Source organism: Rutidosis leptorrhynchoides, chromosome 6 (genome assembly GCF_046630445.1).
Source record: "Rutidosis leptorrhynchoides isolate AG116_Rl617_1_P2 chromosome 6, CSIRO_AGI_Rlap_v1, whole genome shotgun sequence".
NCBI classification, from domain to species: Eukaryota; Viridiplantae; Streptophyta; class Magnoliopsida; order Asterales; family Asteraceae; genus Rutidosis; species Rutidosis leptorrhynchoides.
This window is the reverse complement of record NC_092338.1, coordinates 171,776,500-171,801,370: the sequence shown is the minus strand read 5'-3', so window position 1 is coordinate 171,801,370 and position 24,871 is coordinate 171,776,500. Positions and strand designations below refer to the sequence as shown.

Sequence of the window (24,871 nt, the reverse complement as noted above, 5' to 3'; positions counted from 1 at the left end):
GTTATACGCACTTGCCAAGTGCACTTTAAGGGGGTACATTAAACGTTAAGTTAGTTACCGGGTGCCCACGGTTAAGCATATACTTTTACATACTTTTGAAACGCTCGTTGTAGCACTGAAATCTCGTGGCCTACTTACATTACTGTTATACTTAAACTATAGCTCACCAACCTTTGTGTTGACCTTTTTAAGCATGTATTTTCTCAGGTGCTTGAAGTCGCTTCCGCTATCTTACTAGTCGTGCTGTAGAACCCGCTGCCTAGAGTTGTTATCGCATGACTACTTTTGTTGCATTCAAACTTTTTACTTATGAACTTATGTTATGTAACGACCATTATGGTCACGCACACTTATTAAATGCTTCTACTTAGCGAAGCATACTTTTGATTTGTAAAACAATTGACGTATGTTATGACGTCACTTTTATTTATGAATGTAAACTCTGTTTTGAAAACGCATATAGTACTTAACCTTGTAATGATCCTGTTGTTGATGGTCCGTACATGATGATTTAGTACGGGGCGTCACAAAATAGGATAGGTATATCAGCAGGGTTAAATACAGGGATATGAGGAGGTAGAATGATGGGATCTCTTTTTTGTGGGCCTTCACCAGTAGATTTCTTTCCTTTAGGTTTTTGAGAAAGTACTTCTTCTACGATTACTACTGGTGCATTCCCAAATTTTGTTGCTTTGTTGAAGAGCTCTTGGAGTTCTGGCTTCAATGTCTTTTTAATACCACTTTTAGCTTTACCAATGAAGTGCTCCAATATCTCCATCCATTCACTGAATCCTAAGGATCGTAACTCATCATAGTTTATCCTTTCTTGAACATTATTCTCCCTGCTGACATTGAAAGCTCTTTTTGAGCCTCTGTGCACTTTGATGATCTTCCTGGGATTTGATCTTCTGTTCATCACATCACCATACCTGCTCCTATAATAATGATCAGATAGTTCTATGGTTCGGTCAGTTTCTATATGAGCAGTAGCAGGTGCTTTCTCAGCAGCTTCTAGTTTATCAAAGGCCTTATCCTGTTCCTTGACAATGGCTTTAACTAATTTGAGGGACTCAACCTCTTACTTTCTATCAGTAGCCAATTTGTCTTCTTCTTCCTGAAGCCTTAACCTCTCAGCGAGTTCAGCATCAGCAGCCTCCCTTCTTTGCCTTTAAGCTTCTAAGCCCAACAGATAATCATCAGCAATAATTTTCAGGGATTTTGCTGTTTCAATCATCTTTCTACCCTCTTTAATTCTAAAGGCAGCACGATACTGCCTTAGATCCATACCCAGCTGACGAGCCTCTTGAAATTGAGCTTTCTCCTCATCAGTAGAGAGCCTTTGACCACTTTTATTTAAATATACACCAATTTCAATGCCATAAGTCAATGCAGTGATGTAGAATGGCTGATCAAGAGGATGATGTAGCAATCTAACTTGGCGTATCCTTTCATTAATAGCTACTTATCTTTGCTTAAGAAATTCTAGTACAGTGATCTCTAGCCTGTAAGCCTCTCTTTCATCTGGATTCATTCAAAATAGATATGGCTCACCACTGACAACTGAATCATCTTCCCAAGTAGTGTGTTTATCATGACATTTTGGGGAAGATGGAGGATACATGATTGATTCTGCAATGCCAGAAGAACTCACTGGAAACTGATTAACACGATTATCCTGTGTTATGTTAAAATAAGTGAGGGTCCGGGGAGAGATAGGTGATTGAACAAATAAGTGATCTCCTCTACCCCAGACTGTAAAGTCAGCAGTATTAGCCGTATCATCAACACGATTAGCACCCAGCTCAACAACCTTTGCCGAGTCTTCAACACTTGTTCCACCCAGCAGCACACTACTGGCTGGATCTTCTATCACAGCACTCCTTGCTATGTCTTCAGTACCAGCTGACTGATTAGTATCAGTTGGCACACCTGTTACAGTATTTTCATCAGCTGTCTCAAATAGGGGTCCTTTCCTTAGGGGCTGGTTGTCCCTAGGAGCAGATTTTACCCTTTGTCTGTCGATTGGAATGGGTTCAGCTGATGGTTCTTGTGGAGGCAGATAGGGAACAATAGCAAGATGCTCCCCCTTAACATCATCTACATCAAGGTCTGTTATTTCTGCTGGCTGTTGTTGTGTAGCTGGCTGAGCAGAAGATGCTGGTCGAGAAGATGAGCTAGTTTCTAATATTGCATCTAGCCATTTCATGAACACGTCAGCTCTTACTCCTCCTGACCCAGTAGATTGCAGATAATCTTTCATTTCTTCAGGGGTCATTCTCTTGATCCTGTCTGCTCGTTCAGCATACAGCTTTGCCCTTTTCTTGTCATACTTAACCATGTACTTAGCATTTCCTTTACGAGCATCTCTTTTGTACCTTTTAATGCTGATTAGTTCATCATTAATATCTAACTTGTCTGGTTCCAGGCTTCTTCTATGTTCAATTCTGTGATGTTTACGAGCAACATAAGCCTCCCATTTGGCATTAAAAGCATCATTTAAATCTTGCTGTCTCTTCTGATGTCTCTCCAGTTTTCTTTTCATTTTCCTTTCAATCGTTTGAGAGACAACAAAAGATTCAGCAACAGCCAGCTCAGAAATATCACTGGGCTTACTGCCAGAACTAATATCATCCACTGATGTGGTAGACACACTGGGTTGAGATTCACCAGCAGCCTGTAGACCAGCTTCAGTTTGAGCGTTGTTGGGCTTAGTGCCAGCACCTTAATCAGTACCAGTACCATCATCATCACCATCTCTCCTTTGCTGTTTAGGAGCCTTTTCATGCTCATGCTCCCCCTCAGACTGTTTTCTCTTTTTGGACTTCTTTTTAGACTTATTCTCCCCCATTTTGTCATCAGCAGGGGCAGAAGGGTGATCAGGGGAAACATGTGCATCAAGGTCACTATCTGACTCAGGAACTGAAAATGCAAAGTTGTTCCAGTCAGCATCAGCAGGAGAAAGATGGGCACCAGGATCTACACCATATTGTCGGAGACATAGATTTGAAGTTCTAACTTCATTTCTTGCAACACCCATGGCCATTTGATTAACAGTGGCCCTAACATCTGCTTGTAGGGCAGCCATTTGTTGCATAGTCTCCACCAATTGAAAATAAGCAGAGACAGGAACCATATTAGCCATTTGCTGCTCCTGCGAATCCAACCTCTCTGCCAATACCCGATTCTCTTCATTCAGAAAAAGATTCCTTCGATTAGCAGCATCAAGATCAGTTTGAAGACAGGCAATATGATCAGCTTATTCATTGTGAGAGATGATTCGCCTCTTGAGGTCCTCCTCTTCTTCAAATTGTTTGACAATAGCATCCACCGCTAGATCAGCAAAAGCACATACTTGTTTGAGCTGGTTTTCAATGGTAGAAGTGGTAACCTCCCCAGCTCTGCGTATGGCCTCAGTCATTCTATCGACAATAGCAGAGCGAATGGTGCTTTTGAGATCTAGCGTAACCTCGGCTAATGTCTTATAGACAGCTAGAGTGGAGATGGCAGCTACCTCATCAGCGTTAAAACTGCTGGTTGAGGGACGATCACTAGCAGCTAACGTAGAAGTACCTCCGTGGGGTGGTGGATGTGGAAGGTCAGAATCTGACTCGTCACCATGATCACCATCATTTTTACCTTCACCCGAAGGTTTAGAACCACTGGTATTCTTGTCAGCATCATTATCAGCATCATCAGTTAGATCCACTGGTTTATCTTTGGAACCAGTCACATTATCATGAGTGACTGGTCCGCCCTTACCAGTACCTTTATCAGCATCACCATTAGATGAAGAAGATGATGAGGAAGAAGCTGATGAATCAGAAAGTACTGGCGAATCAGGGACATTCTGCATAACACATTTACCAGTAGCAGGATCTATGATGAACTTGAGAGGCCTTCATGTACCAGGCCATTGAGAAGCAGCTGGAGCCATACCAAAGTAGTGATAGTATGGCTGCTCATTAACTTGTTGTAGTGTGGCTAACCTCTCATATATCTCATCTCTTGCTGGTCGATCCAGCTGAGATAATAGCTCGCTAAGACTATAGCACTTTGGGGATCAATGGTCAGCTGATCCACCACCTCTGGGAGTGATGGAAGCTCCCCTATAGATGAAGTTAGGTACAACTTCATCAGGGTCTGGTACTTGGCACACATATGGTTTCTTTTCAGCAGAAGCAGTAGCCTGAGAAGAATTAATGGTGGCAGTAGCAGAGGTACCAGCATCCATAGTGGGTTCCGTAGAACCAGTGACATGTGCAGTATAGGCAGCATGTGCCGCGAGAAGCTCATCAGTAAGCACCATGTCATCTTGGTCACTACCTGTGATAATCTCCTCAATAGAAGCAGTTGGAGAAGTAACAGTGGTAGTGCCAGAAATATCAATATCAAGAACCTCCTTAAAAATATTACCAATGACCTTATCAAGTGCAAGAGGAGGTTCCATTATCATCTCCTCAACCACTACAGAATCAGTGGTTGAAGCAGCAATACCAGCGATAGTAGGAGGAGTAGAAGAAATATTAGCAGTAGCTAACTCCTCATTATCAGTAAGAACAGTGGAACCAGCAACCACATTGTCTCCAGTAGAGCCAGCAGCAGTAGAAGCAACAGTACCAGTAGTAGTACCACCAGTAGACAAATCAGTAGCACCACCAACAGTAGCAAAAATGGAGAGCTCATCAGTAGAAACAATAACATCCTTTTCTTGCTCCCCCTCTGCTTGTTCATCTACCCTGCTAAGAATGGAAACAAAAGAACATTTTATGTTAATAACTGTAGAACCAAATAAATTTGAATCAACAATTACATCTGTTGTTGGTCTCTGGGGACAGACTGGTGATTTAGTCAGCCCTTCGATTGAGACAGAGTTAGGTGTCTGTAAGTACAGCTGTGACTCTGCTGACTCATTGGCAACACATGTTGACCCAGATAGTGTAAGAGTTCTGGCTGGTAATGATGTAGGAGTGAGACTCTTAGCATGATCCAAGTAACATTTAGGCTGTGCATTGTCCTGAGTTGATTCAACACGATGAGGAACCAGCTCAAGACTGCTTTGGGGGTCAGTTATGTTCTCTGCTGGTTGTACTGTCAGCAGAGGATATTACATGATGTTCTTTTTAGAAAAATGTGGAAGTGACTGGTTAGAAGAGTATGGGTTGCTACTCTTCTTAACACTAGTTTTAAAACCAGTCAGCTTGGGAGTAAAGGTTATGTCTTCAACTCCAATTTCATCTTTCAAGTCAGCAGTTAAAAGATTTTTAATTAAGTTAGAGATTTCTGCTGTTTGGTCTAGAGACGCACCAGGTTCCATAGTAGCTTTATTTGCAGAAGCAGCAGTTGAGACTGGGGCAATCCCTCCTGTGGTTTGCTTGGAGCCAGCTTTAGCTCATTTGGATTTGCCTGTTACCAAGAAATAGTTAAGCAACGGATTCCAATACTAGAAGTGGGTAGTCAGTCTATAAGACTAGGGCTGTTCTTTATGATCAGAGAGCACTAGATTCTAATACAACTATTGCTTTACCAGTATATGAGATGGTGGCTGTACTAGTTGAGGTAGCTGGCTTCTTTCTTTTCATAGCTGGCTTTCGCTGAGGTCCCTCCCCCTCAGCTGGTGCAACACCAGAGGCAGTCGTAGGGGCAACTTCACCTTGAGCAGCTAGATAATCAAGCATTGCTGGCGTCAAAACAGCATATGGAGTAGTAGGTTTATCCTTTGGCATCCCCTTACTTTAGAGGCAGGTTAAATGATTCATCAGCAATCTGCTGGTAAGCTTCACCCAGCTCATTTTCAAACACAAGGCTCAAGAACCTTGGAAAGGGGATAAGATGTGTTCGTTTGGGTGCAAGCGCCATTTCCCTTAACCTGAGGTAGATCTCAGCTACGTAGTCAATGTTCCTGTTGAACAGCAAATCATGACCAATTTTGAGCTCAAAATCTGAGCACTGATCAAAACTACCGGACTTTTGGCTGATTCATTGGGTCAGCAGTCCAAAGAAGTAATACCATAGTGGTGGCATGTTCTTCCTTAGTGGTGTATGAGCAATTGGACCAGCAATAACCAATCGTTTCTAGCACTTCCCTCCTCAAATCATCGCTCGTCGGTGAAGTAAGAAATGGACCACCGGGTAATTGAAGGGCACGTCAGAGGACATCAACAGTGGTCGAGCAATCTAGGGTTTCAGTCACCATGCCACAAATACAAGGAGCATTCTGTTGAGTGGTGGCCATGATGGTAGTATACCAAAATCTCGCTAAACAGGCTAGATAGAGGCGAGAAGGAACTCCGGTGATGGATCTCGCCAAGGGGCATCGCCTGATGTGGTCAATCAAAGCCTCATAGCCAATGTTGGCTTTAGACTTGGGAATAGAGAAAGCATGTGCTGCATTACCTCTGAAAAGGCAAATCAGTGCATGGTCTAGTGCATTAGCAGCCCTGATCAGATTGGGGTGAAGATTGAACAGTGGACCCTGTATAATTTGTTCCTCAACGACCGGTGGAGGTTGCTGTTCTGGTTGTTGTTGCTGTGGTTGGTATTCCTCCGGTTTGTATTCTGTGGGTGGTGATTGTGGATGTTGTTGTTCTTGGTCTGCCATTGATGAAATCGTTGAAGATGGATGTATGAAAGATATGAAGATTTATGATTTTAGAGAGAAGAGTGTGTTTTTGAAAGGTAAATCAAAGAGTTAATAACTGAAGGTTATTATGTTGAATTGATTGCCTTATTTAACCTTTCGGATTGGTGGAAAAAGTGCAGGAGAGAGAAAATGGCAACTGTTATCTGCAGGCGTGTGGGCAGATGTGACAGACTGGCACGTTTTCAAGGGGACACAGACTGTTGACATGACGTTTAATCGGCTTGAGCACTCATACCTCCCATTAAGCATTAAATGCAGCAGTTTTCAAATCAATTTGAAGTTAAAAACCATAAGATAAATTTTGTATTAAATACAAAAATTCTTCGTGACATTTAATATGTAATGAATTTAATTTTAAATCATTGGGAGTAAATGAGTTTCAGATTTAAGGTATCATTTAAGTATTGTGAGCTATTTATTATTTCGTTTTGAACATTGAATAATCATGATATAAAAGACCTTGTTGTGCTGACTGTTTGACATGTAGGCAGTAAGTGAAAGACATATTGACTTACTGGTTTGCCCTACATGTTGTAGAGCCAGCACACCAACAAAGTTGCCTTTTATTTTAAAGTTCAAGCATACCCAGCTCAGAAATGAGATAGTTAAAACGTTTCTCATCTAAGGGCTTTGTGAAAAGATCTGCTAACTGCTGGTCTGTTGAAATAAAATGTAGCTCCACATCTCCTTTCTGAACAGATACCTAAATATCCTTTTTACTGCTAGCAAGTGTGACTCTTTAGGATCAGCTTGATATCTGGCACAGAGACATGTGGCAAACATAATATCTGGTCTGCTGGCTGTAAGATAAAGTAGGTGACCAGATATTATGTTTGCCACATGTCTCTGTGCCAGATATCAAGCTGATCCTAAAGAGTCACACTTGCTAGCAGTAAAAAGGATATTTAGGTATCTGTTCAGAAAGGAGATGTGGAGCTACATTTTATTTCAACAGACCAGCAGTTAGCAGATCTTTTCACAAAGCCCTTAGATGAGAAACGTTTTAACTATCTCATCTCTGAGCTGGGTATGCTTGAACTTTAAAATAAAAGGCAACTTTGTTGGTGTGCTGGCTCTACAACATGTAGGGCAAACCAGTAAGTCACAAATTCTTTCACTTACTGCCTACATGTCAAACAGTCAGCACAACAAGGTCTTTTATATCATAGTTTTTCAAATGTTCAAAATAAAATAATAAATAGCTCACAATACTTAAATGATACCTTAAATCTGAAACTCATTTACTCCTAATGATTTAAAATTAAATTCATTACATATTAAATGTCACAAAGAATTTTTGTATTTAATACAAAATTTATCTTATGGTTTTTAACTTCAAATTGAATTGAAAACTGCTGCATTTAATGCTTTATGGGAGGTATGAGTGTTCAAGCCGATTAAACGTCATGTCAACAGTCTGTGTCCCCTCGAAAACGTGCCAGTATGTCACATCTGCCCACGCGTCTGTAGATGACAGTTGCCATTTTCTCTCTCCTACACTTTTTCTACCAATCCGAAAGGTCAAATAAGGCGATCAATTCTACATAATAACCTTCGATTATTAACTCTTTGATTTACCTTTCAAATACACACTCTTCTCTCTAAAAATCCCAAATCTTCAAATATTTCATACATTTATCTTCAACATTTCAACAATGGCAGAATGACAACACCAATCACCACCTGCTGAGAATCAGCTAGAGGAACAACAACAACAACAACAACAACCGGAACAACACCCTCCTCCAATCATAGAGGAACAGGTTGAACATGCACCATTGTTCAAACTTCACCCTAACCTGATCAGGGCTGCTAATGCACCAGACCATGCACTGATTCGCCTTTTCGGAGGCAATACAGCACACGCTCTCTCTATTCCCAAGTCTAAAGCCAACATTGGCTATGAGGCTTTGATCGACTACATCAGGCGATGCCCCTTGGCGAGATCCATCATCGGAGTTCCTTCTCGCCTCTATCCGGCCTGTTTAGCGAGATTCTGGTATACTGCCACCATGGCCACCACTCAACAGAATGCTCCTTATATTTGTGGCATGGTAACTAAAACTCTAAACTGCTCGATCACTGTTGATGCCATCTGTCGTGCCCTTCAATTACCCGGTGGTCCATTTGTTAATTCACCGACGAGCGATGATTTCAGGAGGGAAGTGTTGGAGACAATCGGATATGCTGGTCCAGTTGCTCCTACGCCGCTAAGGAAGAACATGCCACCGCTGTGGTATTACTTTTTCGGGTTACTGACCCAGTGTATCAGCTAAAAGTCTGGAAGTTTTGATCAGTGCTCAGATTTTGAGCTGAAGATTGGTCACGGCATGCTATTTAACCGTAATATTGATTACGCCGGTGAAATCTATTTGAGGCTAAGGGAAATGGTGCTTGCACCCAAACGAACACATCTAATCATCTTTCCAAGGTTTTTGAGCCTGGTTTTTGAAAATGAGCTGGGTGAAGCTTACCAGTAGATCGCTGATAAATCATTTGACCTGCCTCTAAAGCAAGGGGGATGCCAAAGGATAAACCTACTACTCCATATGTTGCTTTGACGCTAGCAATGCTTGAGTATCTCGCTGCTCAAGGTGGAGTTGCCCAAACGACTGCCTCTGGTGTTGCACCAGCTGAGGGGGAGGGACCTCAGCGAAAGCCAGTTGTGAAAAGGAAGAAGCCAGCTACCTCAACTAGTACAGCCACCGTCTCACATACTGGTAAAGCAGTAGTTGTATTAGAATCTAGTGCTCCCTGATCATAAAGAACAGCCCTAGTCTTATATACTGACTACCCACTTCTAGTTTTGGAATCCGTTGCTTAACTATTTCTTGGTAACAGGCAAATCCAAACGAGCTAAAGCTAGCTCCAAGCAAACCACAGGAGGGATTGCCCCAGTCTCAACTGCTGCTTCTGAAAAGAAAGCTGCTATGGAACCTGGTGCGTCTCTAGACCAAACAGCAGAAATCTCTAACTTAATTAAAAATATTTTAACTGCTAACTTGAAAAATGAAAGTGGAGTTAAAGGCACAACCTTTACTCCCAAGCTGATTGGTTTTATAACTTGTGTTAAGAAGAGTAGCAACCCATACTCTTCTAACCAGGTACTTCCACATTTTTCTAAAATGAACATCATGCAATATCCTCTGCTAACAGTACAATCAGCAGAGAACATAACTGACCCCCAAAGCAGTCTTCAGCTGGTTCCTGCATAACAGTCGTGTTGAATCAACTCAGGACAATGCACAGCCTAAATGTTACTTAGATCATGCTAAGAGTCTCACTCCTACATCATTACCAGCCAGAACTCTTACACTATCTGGGTCAACATGTGTTGCCAATGAGTCAGCAGAGTCACAACTGTACTTACAGAAACCTAACTCTATCTCAATTAAAGGGCTGACTAAATCACCAGTCTGTCTCCAGAGACCAACAACAGATGCAATTGTTGAGTCAAATTTACTTGGTTCTACAGTCGTTAACATAAAATGTTCTTTTGTTTCAGTTATTAGCAGGGTAGATGAACAGGCAGAGGGGGAGCAAGAAAAGGATGTTATTATTTCTACTAATGAGCTTTTCATTTCTGCTACTGGTGTTATTGCTACTGATTCGTCTACTGGTGGTACTGATACTCGTACTGTTGCTTCTACTGCTGTTGGCTCTACTGGAGACAATGTGGTTGCTGGTTCCACTGTTCTTACTGGTAATGAGGAGTTAGCTACTGCTGATATCTCTGCTACTCCTCCTACTGTCTCTGGTATTGTTGCTTCAACCACTGATTCTGTAGTGGTTGAGGAGATGATAATGGAACCTCCTCCTGTACTTGAAAAGGTCATTGGTAATATTGTCAAGGAGGTTTTTGATGTTGATATTTCTGGCACTACCACTGTTACTTCTCCAACTGCTTCTATTGAGGAGATTATCACAGGTAGTGACCAAGATGACGTGGTGCTTACTGATGAGCTTATCGCAGCACATGCTGCCTATTCTACATATGTCACTGGTTCTACGGAACCCACTATGGATGCTGGTACCTCTGCTATTGCCACCACTGACTCTTCTTAGGCTACTGCTTCTGCTAAGAAGAAACCATATGTGTGATAGGTACCAGATCTTGATGAAGTTGTACCTAACTTCATCTGTAGGGGAGCATCCATCACTCCCAGAGTTGCCTTGCTGGTGGATCAGCTAACTATTGATCCCCAAAGTGCTATAGTCTCAGCGAGCAAATTACCAGATGAGGAGCTGACTGAGCTATTATCTCAGCTGGATTGACCAGCAAGAGAAGAGATATATGAGAGGTTGGTCACGCTACAACAAGTTAATGAGCAGCCATACTATCACTACTTTGGTATGGCTCCAGCTGCTTCTCCATGGCCTGATACATGGAGGCCTCTCAAGTTCATCATAGATCCTGCTACTGGTAAATGTGTTATGCAAAATGTCCCTGATTCGCCAGTACCTTCTGATTCATCAGCTTCTTCCTCATCATCCTCTTCATCTGATGGTGATGCTGATAAAGGTACTGGGAAGGGCGGACCAGTCACTCATGATAATGTGACTGGTTCCAAAGACAAACCAGTGGATCTAACTGATGATGCTGATAATGATTCTGACAAGAATAACAGTGGTTCTAAACCTTCGGGTGAAGGTAAAAATGATGGTGATCATGGTGACGAGTCAGATTCTGATCTTCCACCTCCACCACCCCACGGAGGTACTTCTATGTTAGCTGCTAGTGATCGCCCCTCCACCAGCAGTTTTAATGCTGATGAGGTGGCTGCCATCTCCAATCTGGCTGTCTATAAGACGTTAGCCGAAGTTACACCAGATCTACAAAGCACCATTCGCTCTGCTATTGTTGATAGAATGACTGAAGCCATACGCAGAGCTGGGGAGGTTACCACTTCTACCATTGAAAACCATCTCAAACAAGTATGTGCTTTACTGATCTAGAGGTGGAAGCTGAAGAAGAGAAGGATCTCAAAAGGTGAATCATCTCTCATAATGAATATGCTGATCATATTGCCCGTCTTCAAACTGATCTTGATGCTGCTAATCGAAGGAATCTTTTTCTTAATGAAGAGAATCGGGTATTGACAGAGAGGTTGGATTCGCAGGAACAGCAAATGGCTAATATGGTTCCCGTCTCTGCTTATCTTCAATTGGTGGAGACTATGCAACAAATGGCTGCCCTACAAACAGATGTTAGGGCCACTATTAATTAAATGGCCATAGGTGTTGCAAGAAATGAAGTTAGAGCTTCAAATCTGTGTCTCCGATAATATGGTGTAGATCCTAGTGCCCATCTTTCTCCTGCTGATGCTGACTGGAACAACTTTGCATTTTTAGTTCCTGAGTCAAATAGTGACCTTGATGCACATGTTTCCCCTGATCACCCTTCTGCCCCTGCTGATGACAAAAAGGAGGAGAAGAAGTCTAAAAAAAAGTTCAAAAAGAGAAAACAATCTGAGGGGGAGCATGAGTATGAAAAGGCTCCTAAATAGCAAAGGAGAGATGGTGATGATGATGGTACTGGTACTGATCAAGGTGCTAGCACTAAGCCCAGCAACGCTCATACTGAAGCTGGTGTACAGGTAGCTGGTGAATCTCAACCCAGTGTGTCTGCCACATCAGTGGATGATATTGGTTCTGGCAGTAAGCCCAGTGATGTTTCTGAGCTGGCTGTTGCTGAATCTTTTATTGTCTCTCAGATGATTGAAAGGAAAATGAAAAGAAAACTGGAGAGACATCAGAAGAGACAGCAAGATTTAAATGATGCCTTTAATGCGAAATGGGAGGCTTATGTTGCTCGTAAACAACACAGAATTCAACATAGAAGAAGCCTGGACCCAGACAAGTTGGATATTAATGATGAACTAATCAGCATTAAAAACTACAAAAGAGATGCTCGTAAAAGAAATGCTAAGTTCATGGTTAAGTATGACAAGAAAAGGACAAAGCTGTATGCTGAGTGAGCAGACAGGATAAAACGAATGATTCCTGAAGAAATGAAAGATTATCTGCAATCTACTGGGTCAGGAGGAGTAAGAGCTGACGTGTTCATGAAATGGCTAGATGCAATGTTAGAAACTAGCTCATCTTCTCGACCAGCATCTTCTGCTCAGCCAGCTACACAACAACAGCCAGCAGAAATAACAGACCTTGATGTTGATGATGTTAAGGGGGAGAATCTTGCTATTGTTCCCTATCTGCCTCCACAAGAACCAGTATCAACACAAGAACCATCAGCTGAACCCATGCCAATCGACAAACAAAGGGTGAAATCTGCTCCTAGGGACAACCAGCCCCTAAGGAAAGGACCCCTATTTGAGGCAGCTGATGAAGATACTGTGGCAGTTGTGCCAGCTGATACTAATCAGTCAGCTGGTACTGAAGACACAGCAAGGAGTGCTGTGATAGAAGACCCAGCCAGTAGTGTGCTGCTGGGTGAAACAAGTGTTGAAGACCCAGCCAAGGGGGCTGAGCTGGGTGTTAAACAAGATACTGATACTGTTGATCCTGCTGATTTTACAGTCTGTGGCAGAGGAGATCATCTCTTTGTTCAATCACCTATCTCTCCCCGGACTCTTGCTTATTTTAACAGAACACAGGATGAACGTATTAATCAGTTTTCAGTGAGTTCTTCAGGCATATCAGAATCAATCATGTATCCTCCATCTTCCCCAAAACCACATGATAAACACACAACTTGGGAAGATGATTCAATTGCCCGTGGTGAGCCAGATCTAAGAAGGATGAATCCAGATGAAAGAGAGACTTACAGGCTGGAGATCACTGTACCTGAATTGCTTGAGCAAAGACAAGCAGCTATTTCTGAAAGGATACGCCAAGTTAGATTACTGCATCATCCTCTTGATCAGCCATTCTACATCACTGCTTTAACTTATGGCATTGAAATTGGCGTGTATCTAAATAATAGTGGCCTAAGGCTACATACTGATGAAGAGAAAACTCAATTTCATGAGGTTCGACAACTGGGTATGGATCTAAGGCAGTATCGTGATGCCCTTAGAACTGATGAGGGAAGGAAAATGATTGAAACAGCAAAGTCTCTGAATATTACTGCCGATGATTATCTTTTGGGCTTAGAAGTTGAAAGGCAAAGAAGGGAGGATGCTGATGCTGAATATGCTGAAAGGGTAAGGCTTCAGGAAGTAGAAGCTAAATTGGCTGCTGATAGAAAGCAAGAGGCTGAGTCCCTCAAGCTAGCCAAAGCTATTGTTAAGGAACAATATAACGCTCTTGATGAACTGGAAGCTGCTGAGAAAGCACCTGCTACTGCTCTTATAGAAACTGAACGAACAATTGAGCTATCTGATCACTATTATAGGAGCAAGTATGGTGATGTACTGACTAGGAGATCAAATCCCAGCAAGATCATCAAAGTGCACAGAGGCACAAAAGAGCTTTCAGTATCAGCAGGGAAGATAACATTCAAGAGAGGGTAGACTACACTGATTTGAGAACCTTCGGATTCAGTGAATGGATGGAGATATTGGAGTACTTCATTGGTAAAGCTGAAAGTGGTATTAAAAAGACATTGAAGTCAGAACTCCAAGAGCTCTTCAACAAAGCAACAAAATTTGAGAATGCACCAGTAGTAAACGTAGAAGAAGTTCTTTCTCAAAAGCCTAAAAGAAAGAAATCTACTAGTGAAGGCCCACACAGAAGAGATCCCATCATTCTACCTCCTCACATTCCAGTTTATGACCCTGCTGAGCTGCCTTACTTGTTTCCTGAAGCCTGGGCTTCCTTGAAAGTAAAAGAAGAAGAGCTATCTGGTGATGAACTAGAAAAAGATAAAGATAAAGACAGATAGCCTTCTAGTGCTCAAATCGTATCTTTTGTTACTTCATTTTTCATTATGATGTTTTGTAATTACTGTATATACTCTATTGTAATGAAAATGAAATGAGTTTATCTTCAAAATCATATCAAGTTATAAGATATAGATAACTCAACAAAAGATCCCAAAACAAACTTAAAAGGGACAAATTTACTGCTTATTTTTCATTAGGTCCCTCAGTACCGGCTTTAGTGTTTTCTCTAAATGTCATAAGTTTTGTCATCATTAAATAGGGGGAGATTGTCGAGTTTCCAAAATAATTAAGGATTTAATTATGACAAAACTATAATTTATTTGCACTAAAATGTTATGTGCAGCCAGCACAAGTTTGTTTATGTATAGACAGCAAATATTGCTATGTCAAGTGTTTAGTATGCTGCCTAGTCTACCAGCACAAGGTAGAGTGTATTCTTCAAATCAGCACAGAATGAGTACTCAGCAATTCAAGAATATCAAGTGACTCAGCATAAGAAGAACCAGTAAATCTGGTAAGCAGCATACAACACAAGACAGCCATGCTCCATTACAAGCATGGTGGTTTCCCGAGTGGTCTACATCAATTGTACTATTCAACAGAAGTCAAAGACAAAGTTGAACAGGAAAGCACACGCGTTGGCGGCTGACAAGTGACCTTACAAGACCACGTGGGAATGCAGAAGTTTAACGCATGTGCAGACATGTGCTATACTTTGTTAATGCCTAAGGAACACAACATTCTATTTGTTTAAACAAATAGTGGTGCCAAACCAAATTGGGGTGTTCCTGCAAATAGCTACCAAAGAGGAAAGAGGAGAGCACGCTCTCTGATGCAGTTGTTCCCACAAGTACAGACATCCTATGTACCAGTGGACAATAGAACCATTACACGGTTAATAGGACTACTATAAATTATTGTATCCACTATTGTAACAAAAAGTGGTGTGAGTTTATTTATTTAGAGTCCAAAATATGTAATAGCTTTAAGTTTATCCTCATAGCTATACTTATGTAAATCTGTATCAACCAACTATCATTCCGCCAAGGATAGTTGTAATTCTTTGTGATTTAATCAGTAAAGAATAACAGTTGAAAAATTACCTTTGACTCTATTTAAATTACATGCTCGAATACTAAACTGTGTTTAATTGGTTAGTTAATTAAAAGAAATTGTATTCACCCTCCCTACAATACTCCTGTTGTTAATCAAGGGACCAACAGAAATTTCATTCACGGATCAAAAGCTGTTTTTTGTACGTTTTAAACATCAGAACGGTTATAAATTTGAATTGGTTGGTTTGTGGCTATATATACAGACAAACGAATTGAAACAAAGTGCACCTTCAAACATATAGTAAAAACACACTGCAATAAAAATAAAATCAAACCAAATCCAGATTTTTCAAATTTCAACTTCAATTTCATGGCTCGTTTAACTGTTTCGATGGATGTTTGGTACGCTGGAGAACTAAGCGAAGACTGGAAGATGTACCTGGACGGGCGATGTAATTCGTTCGAATCACTCGATATCACCTATTGGGACACGAGGCGTTTGTTCGACTACATACGCGAAAATGTTGACTTCGAGGCCTCGGATTTTGCTTACTGTGATCCAGAAACCGATAAGTTCGAATTTATCACAACCGAAAAAGAATGTCATTAAATTGTCGAGAGAGTCAAACTCAAATGCGACCGAATCGAGTTGTATTGTATTGGTATTTGGACCCGACGTTTCTGCGTTCGACCTCATCCTTACTACCCGCACAATAGTAGCGATTCGGGACACGTGAGTGACGACAAGATCGAGTCGTATTGAACTTTTTTCTTGGTTATTTTTAGGAATTTATAATTTTTTTATATTTTTTTTAAGGAATTTGTAATGTTTATATTTATTTTTAGGAATTTGTAATGTTTTTATTTTATTTTATTTTTATTCTTAGGAATTTGTAATTTTTTTTTTATTTATAGGAATTTGTAATGTTTTTTTATTAATAAAATTTTTATTTTAGATTTTAAATGTTTCATTTTTTGGGTAAGCGAGGAAACCCTCCTATTAATGAGCACATTGGCTCCCCCATAGAAGTTAAAACCTCGGGTAATCAAGCCCCCCGAGCGCGAGACTTGTTACCGGGTGAATTGCGCATTATCCGCACCCTCTAGTCACACTCCCTTTTTGAACAATTTGGCGTACCCAGGAATTGTACCCGGGTGGTGTGCTTCATTGGGCAACTCGGTGGCCACTCAAGCAAGCCTGCATAGTTATTTTAAATGTTATATATAAGTAATAATAATAAATAAGTTTAATATAAAAAAATAGAGGTGAGACCAAGTCATGGGTACGTCATGGTTATTATAGTAGCAGTTTAGTGGCTGGTTAGTGATGAGAAGTAAGTGCTGATGTGGCGCTGATGTGACCGTGAGTGATACCATGACGTTATGTCATGGTTAAGAATGGGTATGTTTGGAAAAACTAGCTGGTAGCTGCACGCTATTAGCTGGAGCTTTTTAAATGTAATTAACTGTTTGACAAAGTAGCTGGAGCTGTTAAAAAAGAAGTAAAATGACAAAAATGGACATTAGAAAAAATACTTAAATATCATCATTTTAATTTAATCAAACATAGCTATTAACAAATAACCGAAACATATATAATACTACTAAATTATTAATGACGAGCATTCCATATTAAAGTAGTAATATTGTTACGAACATGTTTCATCTCATTTCTTCTTACTTCAAATAGTCCTTCGTTGCTTGTGTCATGGTTACTAATAACATTATTAAGCTCATCTCGTAGTATGTAATTTGAATGTTGATCGATTATTGCGAATATGATATCTTCTTGACTTTGATAGTTTGAGCATTATCCAATTTCCCTAATAGGAGTATTAACTAACATAACCACTTTTGCTTTGAGCATTATCCAATTTCTCCAGCCCTATGCACCTATTACCACCTACAGTTGTCAAAAATACCATCTAAGCTTATGAATGATTACAAGCCTTGAAGCCTAAAAGTTTTAAAGCAAACATTTATATTCTGATTACGAAAACAAAAAACAACTAGGTGTAGACTCTACCCAACTCCACCTTTTAGCACCTGCAACCCCATAAATCACATGATACAAGAACATGACAAACTCAACCTAGGACACATTGATTTGATTTAAAGATTAATTCAAAGCCCAGATATCGGGTGTGTTTGGCGCGTAGCTTATTAGAGCTTATGGAAGCTTATGAGAGTTTGAGCTTATGATTTTAATAAGCTCCAAGCCATAAGCTTCGTTTGGTAGATAAAAAAAAGTAGAGCTTATGAAAATCATAAGCTCTGAAAAAATAAGCTACTTGTAGTAGCTTATGAAAAAAAGTAGAGCTTATGAACTTAAAAATAAGCTCCAGCAAGTTTATCAAACATTTATAAAAAATAATAAGCTCCAGCTACCAGCTTTAAAAATAAGCTCCAGCTTCAGCTATAAGCTCCAGCTCCAGCTACTTTCGTCCAAACACACCCATCAACCAATTTACCAAAATGCATATTGTCGAGACAAAGTCACACAACCAATTTACCAAAATGCATATTAAACTAGGAAAAAAAAATAATAAAAAATAAAGAAAAAAGGAAAAAGAAAAATACAAGTATAACAATCGACATACATACTGTTCGATAAATCCATATTCAAACCATGGTTCTTTAAAATCCATGGAAGAGACAATATTATAGAATTATCACCGAGAGATGTGAATGATATATGTAACACGAATAGCCTCTTGTAAAGCAACAAGTATAGATAAACAACATACAGGTCATGTATCTAATAATAATTACCTCGATTAAGATAGAATTAGTTTTTTTATTTTATTTTCATATAGATAAACAACATATTCTCATGATACATACATACAGAAATTCATGCATAATATTATCAGTATACAATTAGAGAGAGGTATATCGTAATTAATAATCAACACAATCGACTACGTAAATTAGATAAAGCAGATAAACGATGAATCATCATGATGCATACCTGATAGAGACCCAGTGATTTGACGAGAGAATCGGTAAGTGATCGAACACAGCAATCTATGAGGGATGCAATCAGCGGCGGAACTTGAACTCTGTATACAGGTGGGGCGGGTGTAATTTTTTTTAAATATTTCATATTCAGTAGGGACGAACATTAAAAAAAAAAAACCTTATTTTTTAGTAATTTTTTTTATTGTAAAAATTTTTGTTCCGTAAAATCCAGGGTGGACGGATACTCACCTTGGGTTACTCCGCCTCTGGATGCAATTGCTTTCTTGAGGCGGTATGACAAAAAAAGAAATCGACTTCTTGAGGCCGGCCGTATGGAAAAAAAAGGACGCAGGTTGTTTATTTATGTAAAGAGTACAGTGGGCCAAAGGTTTCCTTTTTCTTAAATCCTTGATGTTGTAGCGTTTAAAATTGGAACTTATTGGGGCTTTTTAAATTTTTCTAAAAGCTAAAAGCTACTACAACTAAACGCGGCTAAAAAAAAAGTATACATGAGTTTTTACACAAAAGCTAAAAGCTACAAAAAGTTTCAAAAAGTTCGTCGTCAAACACACCCTTAGACCACAGATAACGCGGGCGTATGTCACCCTATCCCGCCCACAAACGCCCCACAAACGCCCGGAATGGGGCGTTTGTGAGCGTTTGTGGCGGGGCGTTTGTCTTGGAAAAACGCTGCTACAAACGGAATAGTAGAGGACGTGACACGTTTTGATTGGTCTAAACTTCATAGCCGTTACAGCTAGCCGTTGGATTTTTTTTTTCTTTCTTTTTTTCTTCTATAAATACACACTCTTTAATTTCATTTTTCACACACTTTTATTCACTACACACTCACATATATATAAAAGTTTATATATTTTTTTTGTTTTAGAAATTAAAAATATGGATTTTTTAGCCTTAAGTATCGATTTGTTATTCGATTCAACGTCGTCTGAAAAAGAGGAAGAAATCCAACCAAGAACTCGTTTTCAAAGACAACCACGACGTTTTTTAAATAGAGATCGTGAAGCAGCGGGTCAATTATTGTGGAACGATTACTTTTGTGAAAATCCAACGTTTCCGGATGACATTTTCAAGAGACGATTTCGGATGCGCAAAGTTTTATTTCTCCGTATCAAAGACGGTATTCTTCAACACTCTTATACTCCTAATGCCCCCGATCATTTTACTTTTTTCCAACAACGTCCGGATGCACTTGGACGTCTTGGTTTCTCAACTATTCAAAAAATAACTTGCGCGTTACGGCAATTTTCGTATGGGATGACCGCAGATATATTTGATGAATATATTAAAATGGCAGAAAAAACGGGTTATGTTACTTTAAATAATTTTTGCAAGTGTATAATTAGCTTATATGGGCGGGAATATTTGAGGAAGCCTAATGCAACTGACATTGCTCGGTTGTATTCGGCGCACGAGGAGAAACATGGTTTCAAGGGAATGTTGGGTAGTATTGACTGTATGCATTGGGCATGGAAAAATTGTCCCGTTGCATGGAAAGGTCAATATACGAGAGGTGATCACGGTCACCCGACGATCATGCTTGAAGCGGTTGCTTCATAAAATATGTGGATATGGCATGCGTTTTTTGGGATGGCGGGTTCAAACAATGACATTAATGTGTTAAATCATTCTCCGTTGTTTGATTCCCTTCGTAAGGATAGAGCCGCACCTTCACCGTTTGAAGTAAACGGAAACCAGTATCCCTTTGATTACTACTTGGCAGACGGGATATATCCCGATTGGACAACACTAATAAAGGGGTATACGACTCCTATTGAAGAGCCTAGAAAAAAATTTACTAAATTTCAAGCGAGTGCTAGAAAGGAGGTTGAGCGTACATTTGGTGTTCTACAAGGTCGGTTTACGATTTTAAAAACACCGACACGAGTTATGAGTGTTAATAAGATGAGAAGGATAATGTATAATTGTATTGTTATGCACAACATGATACAAGAAGATAACGGGTTTGCGTTAAGTACTTGGGAACAAGAATGGTTAGATAAACCCGAAAACCGGCCTCGTCGCAATATTCGGAGAAGGGTCAAAGATCGTCGATCACGAGAGAAAGAGATTCGCGATCGAGACGTGCATGATCAACTTCGTGAAGATTTAACGGTTCATATTTGGAACCTCCCGCCAAACTTTCGCTCGATGCATAACTAGTGTTTTTTTTTTAATAATGTATTGTAATGTTTTTTTTTTTGCGTGTATTTTTTTTTAATTGTAATGTTTTTTTTTTAAAATAATTAATGTACTTTTGTCTAGTTTATTTTATATTTTGTATTAAACAAAATAAAAAATAATTTAAAAACAATTAAAAAAATAAGAAAAATAAAATGCCACGTCATAGTCTTATCATGACAAAAGCCCCCCATTACAACTCCCCTCCAAAATGTCATGGGCCAGTCACAGTTTTTTCTCAAAAAGTGCATCTCAACCACTTCACGTCACAATCACCAATATATGTGGTCTTAGTGATCATTTGTGAGTTAATAATTCAGTCACGAAGAGGAAAGACATAATCCATAATACCGTGCTATCGCACGTGATGGCTAGTGATGACTCATCTTAGCCTTCATTTGGGTTTTTTTTAGTTTAAAACCTGTTGGGCTTCTACCAGTCTACCACTGAATAAGTTGTGTTGAATTTTGCTAGTCCGACTTAAAATTAACTCCAGCCCATAAATGAGAAATTGAACAAATCAATTAGGCAAAAGCGTTGAAGTGACTAGCTTATTAGTTATTACTGCATCACCTAAACTATTTGCGTGTTAGTGTCTTTTATTTCATGCTTAAATTTGTATATTTCTATGTTATATCAAATATGTATAAAATCAATACGCTTAATTAGTTTACGTAGGATTGCATGTCTGGCTTTGTTGTATTTATATTTTAATAATAATAATATAGCCAACTTGAAGTTGTGATGTGGTCCAGCGGTTGGTGGCCTGCCTTCTTTAGGGAAGGTCAGGAGTTCGACCTCCGTTGGCTACATATTAAAAACACAATTTCATCCCTGCCATGAAGTATCCACCCATGACACCTTTCCCATATCATTTGGGGGGTAAAGGGGAGGGGGGTTTTACTTGGCCGTGTCCTTGGATCGGTTTCAAGTTTTCTTCATGGGCAGCGATGGGGGCGGGGTTATTATCGCTGCATCGGCATAGTCGAAACGGGAGATGATCGCAACGGGTGATTTAGTCCTCCTCGGGCGATCTGTTAAAAAAATAATTATATAGCCAACTGAATTATGAATTGAAATTATTTTACACCAAAATAAAGCATGCTTAAATGCTTAGTTATTACATCGTACTAAAAGTGCCAAAAAAAAAAAAAAAAAAAAAAAGTAGTGACAAAAAAGTATTGAAGTGCTAAATTACCATAGGCAGGTAACAGGTTATAGTCGGAAAACTTTAACTACTATACATTAACTACTATACATTTGAGTATTTGACCGTTGTTTTATAGTGACGGTCTTCAGCAAAATAACCAATGATGAAATAAAATATGGCTCGTACAGTGTCGATTACGTTATAGAAATCAGTTCACTGGCCATTAAAAATACTTTGTTGGTCACATAAAAGAATAAAAATACTAGACTTTGACTTGGCAACAGTACAATAATTCACTTCTTTCATTTTCATTGTTGTGATATTATTATCGATCAAAGAATAACCTAGACCATATACACAATGGGACAAAAATGGAGTGACTTGGTATTGAATATCAATCAATATCTGATATTATTCAGTTGTGATATTATTATCAATCTCTAACTAACCTACACCATACAAGCAAAGTTTAATCCACCCAAAGATAACTATATATAACACGTTAATCAAGTTGAGAATAATTATAAACACAATAGTTCTAAAACACGAGTGATCAATATATTCACCTCATCATCAAACAATATGATAGCTGGTTTCCAACTTTCTCATATCCATTCCTTCTACTTTTTCTTACTTTTTGTCACCTTATTTCGTTCATGTCTATCTAATAACACAAACTCAAACGTCAGTCTATGCATAGATAATGAGAGAAGGGCACTTCTCGATTTCAAGTACGATCTCATTGATGATGCAAACCGACTTGCTTCCTGGGTCAATGTGGACAACAAGGATAATGACTGCTGCAAATGGGCTGGGATCGTTTGTGATAACGTTACCGGTCATATTGTTCAAATTCAACTTCGTGCAGTAGATGGTCATTGTCATGATGATTACAACACTCAACAACGGTATGATGAAATCTTAAAGCAGAGGTTGAGGGGGGATTTGAGTTCGTCCTTGTTGCATCTGAAGCAGCTCATGCATCTGGACTTAAGCTGCAATGATTTTGAAGGAATCCAAGTTCCTAGCTTTATTGGCTCTTTTGGTAATTTGAGATATCTTAACCTCTCAAATTCTAATTTTTTTGGAACAATTCCTCCTCAACTAGGAAATTTGACTGAATTGCGCATCCTCAGTCTTGGAAGTTTTTACACCAGTGTTACGATGTTTTCCGAATCAACCAGCATTGTGAATATGCAGTGGTTGCAAAGTCTCAGTTTGTTACGTCATCTGGATATGAGCAACGTAAACCTTAACAAAGCAGTTGATTGGTTTCAGGTGATTAACAAACTCCCTTCTTTGGTCAAGCTATATTTGTCTAGGTGTAGTCTCGTGCATATATATCCCCATGTTGATAGTCTCAATATCACTTCCCTTTCAGTTCTTGATCTTTCTAGAAATCGATTTATTGATAGTTTCATGCCTCAATGGATATTCACTGTTACTAGTCTAGTTTCACTAGACTTGACTGCATGTGGTTTTATCGATCTTATTCCAAATAGCAAAAACAACTTTCGCAACTTGACTTCTCTCAAGTTTCTTCAAGTCGCTGGGAATTCATTCATGAATTCCTCCTTAGTATTAGAAGGGTTGTCTAGTGTAGGTAGTAATCTCAATGTGTTAGATATGAGTTCCTGTGGAGTTTCAAGTTCAGTTATTCGTTCCCTTCACAATTTGACATCTCTTCTTAGTCTTGACTTATCATTTAATCAGATCAACGAGCCAATACCCGAATCGTTGGGTAACTTCTGCTCTCTAAATCACTTCGATTTGTCAGGTAACCGCTTTTCTAATATTACTATAAAATCAATCCTTGAAAGTTTTTTCAAGTGCAAATCACCTCGCTTAAAGTTATTATCCCTCCAGTCTGCTAGCATTTCTAGCCATCTCCCAGAACAACTTGGGCAGCTATCAAAGCTTGTGGACATCCAATTTGAGAACAACGGTATTGTTGGCATAATACCAGATTCCATAGGACAACTACATCTTCTAAAGTCACTAAATCTTCAACAAAATCTTATCTCGGGTCCAATCCCATACTCCATTGGGGCGTTAGTATTATTGGAGTCGCTATATGTATCTGATAATCAACTGAATGGTAGCCTTCCTGCTAGCCTTGGTCAACTTTCAAAGTTGGTTGATTTAGATATTTCTAACAATTTATTACAAGGTGTAGTGACAGAAGCTCATTTTTCCAAATTAACCAATTTGAAATACTTGTACGGGATGGGGAACAATCTAACATTTAGACCACACCTTGGAACCTGGATTCCCCCTTTCAATTTGTTTTCCTTGTATACGAGTTCATGGAATTTAGGACCTCAATTTCCAAAGTGGCTGCTATCACAAAGTGATTTAACAATTTTGGAGATAAATAACACAAGCATATCGTCAACCATGCCACTTTCATTTTGGACATCATTACCCAATCTAGAAGTGTTAAGACATTTCAAAAAATCAAATTCAAGGAAGGTTGTATGGTATCCCATCAACGCTTGTTGTAGTTGACTTGAGTTCTAATCAGTTTAGTGGGAATTTACCTAACATCTTCAATAGTTCGTCGTTAAAATCCTTAAATTTAGCGAATAATTCTTTTACAGGATCATTACATCATTTGTTATGTTCATATGGTGTTAACCTGATACAAGCTCTTCATCTGGCAAATAATCATCTTTCAGGTGTCATTCCCGAGTGTTGGGTGAATTGGCCATACTTGTTATTCTTGAACTTGGAGAATAACAATTTGTCTGGTGGGATCTGAAGGATTAATGTGCAAGGTACAACATATAACTATATGGCCAAATTCATTTGAGCCTTCGGGGTCACACACATATACACCGAGACGTCAAATAAATATATATATGATGTATATATATTACTCAAGTAACAAAATAGTAAATCGAAATTAATTCATTTACTATTCATATGAATAGTAAATGAAACGAAATTAATTAATTTACTATTCACATGAAAGTGACATGATAGAAATTATTAATTATAAGTTTCATAAACTACCCCT

The 24,871-nt window shown here is 39.3% G+C and overlaps 1 protein-coding gene across 1 annotated transcript; it reads left to right on the top strand.

Moving 5' to 3' along the window:
* Window positions 1-20,084: 20,084 nt before the first annotated feature.
* LOC139854256 (protein ALP1-like) lies at window positions 20,085-20,684 on the top strand. Its single transcript, XM_071843572.1, has one exon. The coding sequence runs from the start codon at window positions 20,085-20,087 to the stop codon at window positions 20,682-20,684; it is 600 nt and encodes a 199-aa protein (XP_071699673.1).
* The last annotated feature ends 4,187 nt before the right edge of the window (window positions 20,685-24,871 follow it).

Excerpts from the sequence above, each read along its gene's own strand:
- LOC139854256 (XM_071843572.1), top strand. The coding sequence starts at position 20,085 with ATGTGGATATGGCATGCGTTTTTTGGGATGGCGGGTTCAAACAATGAC.